This window comes from Helianthus annuus, chromosome 16, assembly GCF_002127325.2.
Source record: "Helianthus annuus cultivar XRQ/B chromosome 16, HanXRQr2.0-SUNRISE, whole genome shotgun sequence".
Lineage (NCBI taxonomy): Eukaryota > Viridiplantae > Streptophyta > Magnoliopsida > Asterales > Asteraceae > Helianthus > Helianthus annuus.
Genome location: NC_035448.2, coordinates 194,249,397 through 194,255,107, shown reverse-complemented (window position 1 = coordinate 194,255,107; position 5,711 = coordinate 194,249,397). Strand labels below are relative to the sequence as shown.

At 35.8% G+C, this 5,711-nt stretch overlaps 1 protein-coding gene across 1 annotated transcript; it reads left to right on the top strand.

Annotated features, from left to right (window-relative positions):
- Window positions 1-317: 317 nt before the first annotated feature.
- On the top strand, window positions 318-1,740 carry LOC110915121 (GDSL esterase/lipase At3g48460). Its single transcript, XM_022159760.2, has one exon. It carries the CDS (start codon window positions 327-329, stop codon window positions 1,467-1,469), a length of 1,143 nt encoding a protein of 380 aa, XP_022015452.1. The 5' UTR covers window positions 318-326; the 3' UTR covers window positions 1,470-1,740.
- The last annotated feature ends 3,971 nt before the right edge of the window (window positions 1,741-5,711 follow it).

Below are 5,711 nucleotides of genomic sequence, written 5' to 3'. Positions count from 1 at the left end.
ACGTACAAATTATACGTTTGAATGAAAATGGTCTAGGTTTAAAACCGGTTTTATTATCCCAATAAAAGTTACCAGTCAAACTAAGTAACTTTATATATAACACAATAAAATCTTTGATATAATTAAATAATGTATGGTATTTTAAATTTTTAATATAACGCCTATTATGTAGTCGCCTGTATCCATCAAACATGTTTTAACTTCCATTTTATGGTCAACTTTAGAATTTTCAAGATATCACATGTTCCAAAAGTTGGGTAAGTATGTTGAGTTGTTGATAAATACCCCAACAACCAAGGTGAACAACATCTCAAAACAATTAAAAGATGTCTTCTTTTCTATACTTTGCCCTTCTCACAATTTTCATACCCATCATTCTCCATTCACCATTTTCTCATGCTAGCCCGCGAACCCGCCCGTTCGACAAAGTCTACGTCTTCGGAGACTCTTATACCGACACGGGCAACCTCAACGACGCCACCCGACCATCCATCTTTCACCACGTGGACAGCCTTCCATACGGCCGCACGTTCTTCCACCGCCCCACTAACCGATACTCTAACGGCCGTCTAGTCATAGACTTCATAGCCGAATCACTCAACTTACCCTACTTTCCACCCTACCTTAACAAGCACGCCAAAACCACTCACGGCGTCAACTTCGCCATCTCCGGCTGCACCGCCATTCCAAATTCGTTTTTCGCCAAAAACAACCTCACATTAGATACCGTCCCACAATCACTTACAACACAACTCACTTGGTTCAAAGAATACACCAAGGGTTCCGGATGTAAAGACGCGGTTTCAACCCCGGCTAAATGCAAGGCCGTGTTCAACGGTGCGTTAGTTTGGATCGGCCAGATGGCTGCCAATGATTATAACTACATTGCTGGATCAAAAATCACTAGCAAGGCGGTCCAAAAGCTAGCCATAAAGTACCAAACACAAGTTATAAATGAGCTTTTGAAAATGGGTGCAAAGCATGTAGTTGTACAAGGCTTGCCCGCGACTGGCTGTTTACCATTCTCGTTCATAATGGCGCCACGCCCAACCCAACTCGATCAGATAGGTTGTGTTGCATTCAAGAACAAAGAAAGCTACGACCATAACATCGCGCTACAAGCAAAACTACATGAACTACGCAAAATGCACCCGTCCGCGGTGATTGTGTATGGTGATGATTGGCATGCGTACCGTGAGGTTTTCGGTAATGCTGCGAAATATGGGTTCGTTGAGCGGTTTAAAGCGTGCTGCGGGAGTGGAGGGGGGGCTTATAACTTTGTTCCGGATCCGAGGAGCACGTGTGGTGCCCCTGGGGCGATGTCGTGTAAAGATCCGTCGCGGTATATGAGTTGGGATGGGTTACATGTGACCGAAGGGTTGAACCGGGCGGTCTCCAAGTTGTTTATCGACGGTTTGTTCGCTCAACCGCCGTTCCCCTATCTTTTGAAAAAAGCGGTTGAATCATGAAGGTGATGATACTCTAACGTACTACATGTTTTGTCTAGAATTAATAAGTTTGTAACTTTTAATGATTTGATGAATGCTTGAGATGAATAAGAATGTAAGAGGGTAAAATTTGGGTATTTAAGTTATGTTATAAGTTATAACCATGGTATAAGAATATCGAAATTATATGTTGTTTAAGGGCACCTTCAATGTCGTCTAGGGATGACCATGGACAAGAGAGTGGACGTTCTTATGACTTTTTTTTGGAAGAACTTACTAAAGTTAATATATATGTAGGGTTGTTTGTTTAGTTCTTAATGATGATTTTAATGGTTCAGATTTTTTACTGGTTCAATATTTAATGGTTTAAACTGTTTGTTTCGTGAGCAGATGTCTGAATGGTTCAAACATTTGTCTCTGAATGGTTAAGCATTATACTGAGTCTGGTTCAAAGGCAAATGTGTGACTAAACTTTTACAATACATTTATTAGCTAGAAAATGTTTAAACAAAAATTATAAAAAATAAAGGGGGCAATAAGGTACATCCTTAAGTAATGATTTTATTACTAGAGGGGAAGTAACTAAATTTATTACTAGAGGGGAAGTAACTTAATAATGACTAACATGAAATATATATGAAAGAAATGAAAGTATTAAAATCATTATATTTATCCTCATCATTTTAAAATAAAAATGTTTTTTTCCTTTGTTATGTAGATATTTTCATATACCACATCACGACAATAAATAAGAGTTAATAGTTATGTACTCGAATCAAGATGTGCTGGATGAGAAAGGACATAGGTTTGAGTATTTGATTTCTCGTCCTTACTGTAATTTGTTTTGTTTCTTAATCTTTCGTGTATCATACAATATCAGACTAATTTTACCATTAATATAATGTTTACAAAATCCTATTTCGTGTGTTTAAATATCAATCGTAAAGCACCTTTTATATATTGTCTTATTACAAACTCTAATAACGTAAACAATTATACCCTTATACATTTACCAACTTAGGTTATGTCTTATTTGTTTAAAAGTCACACCTTTTAGTTTTTTTTTACTCACACTCTTTCATTTAATTAAGCAACTTGGGTTATGTCCAATTTGTTTAAAAGTTGCATCCTTTAGTTTATTTTACTCACACCCTTCCATTTAATTAAGCAACTTGGTTATGTCCAATTTGTTTAAAAGTTGCATCCTTTAGTTTATTTTACTCACACCCTTTCATTTAATTAAGCAACTTGGATTGTGTCCAATTTGTTTAAAAGTTGCACCCTTTTACTCACACCCTTTTATTTAAACTTAGGTTATGTCCCCATTTTTTTAAAAGTCACACCCTTTAATTTATTTTACTCATACCCTTTCATTTAATTAACAAATTTGGGCTGGGTCACCTTTCACGTTGAACCGAGGCATCCACACCGTTTCAAACATAAAACTTACACATACCTTTTCATTCGCACCGTTCCACCGTTTCGTTGTTATGCTACCTTTTCAATTGGACACCAAATCTACACATATCTATTCAATGTAATCCCCTGTTTTGCGAATTAATTAATTAATACCCAAATCTACATCGATAATACATACTCGATGCCAACATCAATCAATTCTAAAGGATCGAAAGCAACCAAGGTTGTATGCAACGCACACCAAAATTTCCATTTTGCTGCATCGTCATTTTTTAATCAATAACAACCAAATTACCATATCCTTTAAATTCAATTATGCCAGCCTCCGGAGACGATGAGCGACGGTTACGCATGTAAATGGGGTGCGTCAGTTTGGCGTTGGTTTGGTTGTCATCTGTAAGATTCCGATGGTTCGGTTTGGAGTTCGGAGTACCAAGTTACGACCTTAACTGAAGATTTGCCACTGTTACATCATCACGGTTTGCGTATCTTTGCGACGATTTCATTTTACCGTTGTTGTCCAGGTTTCATTTTTATATTGTTTTTTCAATCTTAATGAATAACATGTTAAAATAGTTATACTTTAGAACAATATTCTCTTCTTTTGAATAAACAATCAACAGTTAAACAATCATGGATTGATGATAAGAACGATTCACAAACCGATGTGATATATAAAGGTGAGTTTATTTTCTATTTTGATGTTAGATCATAATGTTCAGTTTGATAATTTGAAGATTGATGGATGGAATCAAGAAAAGAATTTTGATATTAATAGAAGTGGGGGGATTTTAGGTTTAGTGTGTTGAATTGTTGTTTTCTGTTTTGTTAATAGGAATAGGTTTAGTGTGTAGAATTTGCTGCATTTGTTTTGTTAATAAGAAAAGACTGAAACGTGGAAGCCAGAGCCGATTAAGACAAAAGAAGATTCGCAGGAGAGGTTTAAAACCATAATAGCATATGGTCTTGGCGTGGAAGCCCCTGCAAGCCGGGAACACCATCCGCGTATGGCGTGAAAGGCAGTGTTGTGGGTTGGGTTTGAGGATTTCCATCGGCGTGGGACAAATGTGGAGGTGAGATGGAGGATTTTGATTAGTGGGTGTCGTTTAGGTTTGTTTTGATTGGTTGATATTTATATTTTATTCTCTTCCACGCCACTTTTCCACCCCGTACTTTTTTTCTCCACGCCACCATACTGACGTGATTGCCACGTGTCGCTCTACGCTCTCTCTTCAATCCCCTCCACCCCATGCTTTTTTCACCACGCCATCATATTGATGTGATTGCCACGTATCGTTCCATGCCCTTTCTTCAAGCCTCTTCACACCATGTGGTCTAAGCTTTGGGGGAAGGGGGGTTACAGATAAAAGTGATGGTGCAACAATGTCTTTTATAATATTTAATGAAACCATGTTTTTTTTCCAATTAGAAGTCCCGTGTCGGGATGAGCACAGTACCCATTCGATACCGAAATACGGGGAAAAGTGGTATCGGTACCGAATATACCGGTTCAGTACCGGTACCCGATACCAAATCCTCATCCCTGGTCCATGTCAAAGGTAATGTCTAAATTTCATTTGGTTTTAGAATTGGGTTATTCCTTAAAACACTTTTATCTATATTTTAAAGTAAAATGTTTTAGCGAGTAAAATGTTTTAGTATGCTGTTGTAGAATAAGGATAAAGCTAAATGAAAATAATGATTTACATCAAATAAAAAATTCTCGCTTCTTACATAGTGACGTTAAATACATTCACAATCATCATCCCGCTGCAACGCGCGGGCTGACATTAACTCGTTATTGAATAAAAATAAAACAATTATGACAACACCACACCACAATAATTTATGTTAAACCTAAAACGATATGTTAGGTGAGGTTTACTTGCTAAAACATTTACACAGATATATACTTAATATTCGGAATAACAATAACACAACCCATTAAAGCGGTTACATCTAAACAATTCAATAATATGAATGAAATGATGCAACATGCGTGATGCGTTATATGATTTTTGACACGAGATGACATTTACAACATGATGAATAAAAACCAACCCGAATGTGAATTATACAAACTTTTTTTTATCAAAATTAGAAGTCAAAAGGGACCTTGGACAAGTCCTAATAAGGATCATTACTTTTAGAACTTAGACATTGCGTTATTAGAAAGTAGAAAAGAACATAATATAATAAAGGGGTCAAACGGGTATTATATTAGAACTCAGCTGCCATTATGTTATTAGTAATCAAGCGATCCAAAAATATATTTGACATGGAGTTAAAAAAAAAAATCATTTCTTGGTTCAACATCAATGAATATGCTTGTTACAATTTTCCCAATTAAACAATATTTCCAAAATTCATTATTTTCTTAATCACATTGTACAAAAATTAAAGTGGTAAAAAATTGCTAACATGAAATACTTAAAAGAAATATTACAGCAGTTTCAAAACTTCTTAAACATATATTAAGAAAAGTATCAAAAACAAACAAAAAAGACATGGCTAATATAGAATTTGTAGACTTGAATTCAATTCGTTTGTTAAAACACAGAACCTATATCACTTGTATTGCATTCAAGCTTGTTGAATAAAAAAGAGCTTATTGTTGACTTTTAAGATAATAATTCACATAGTGAAAAAATAAAAAATAAAAAACATGAAGCTTTTCGGCCTTTTCCCAACTCTAAGCATCCCAAATCAAAAGTATGAGCTTTTTATTACCAATAATCAAATAATCGGAGCCGTAGGGTATTTTTTTTTTTTTTTGAAAAGTAAACTTCATTGACAAACGCAACCGACCCAAAACAGGCCGGCCCAACCGGGACTACAACGAAA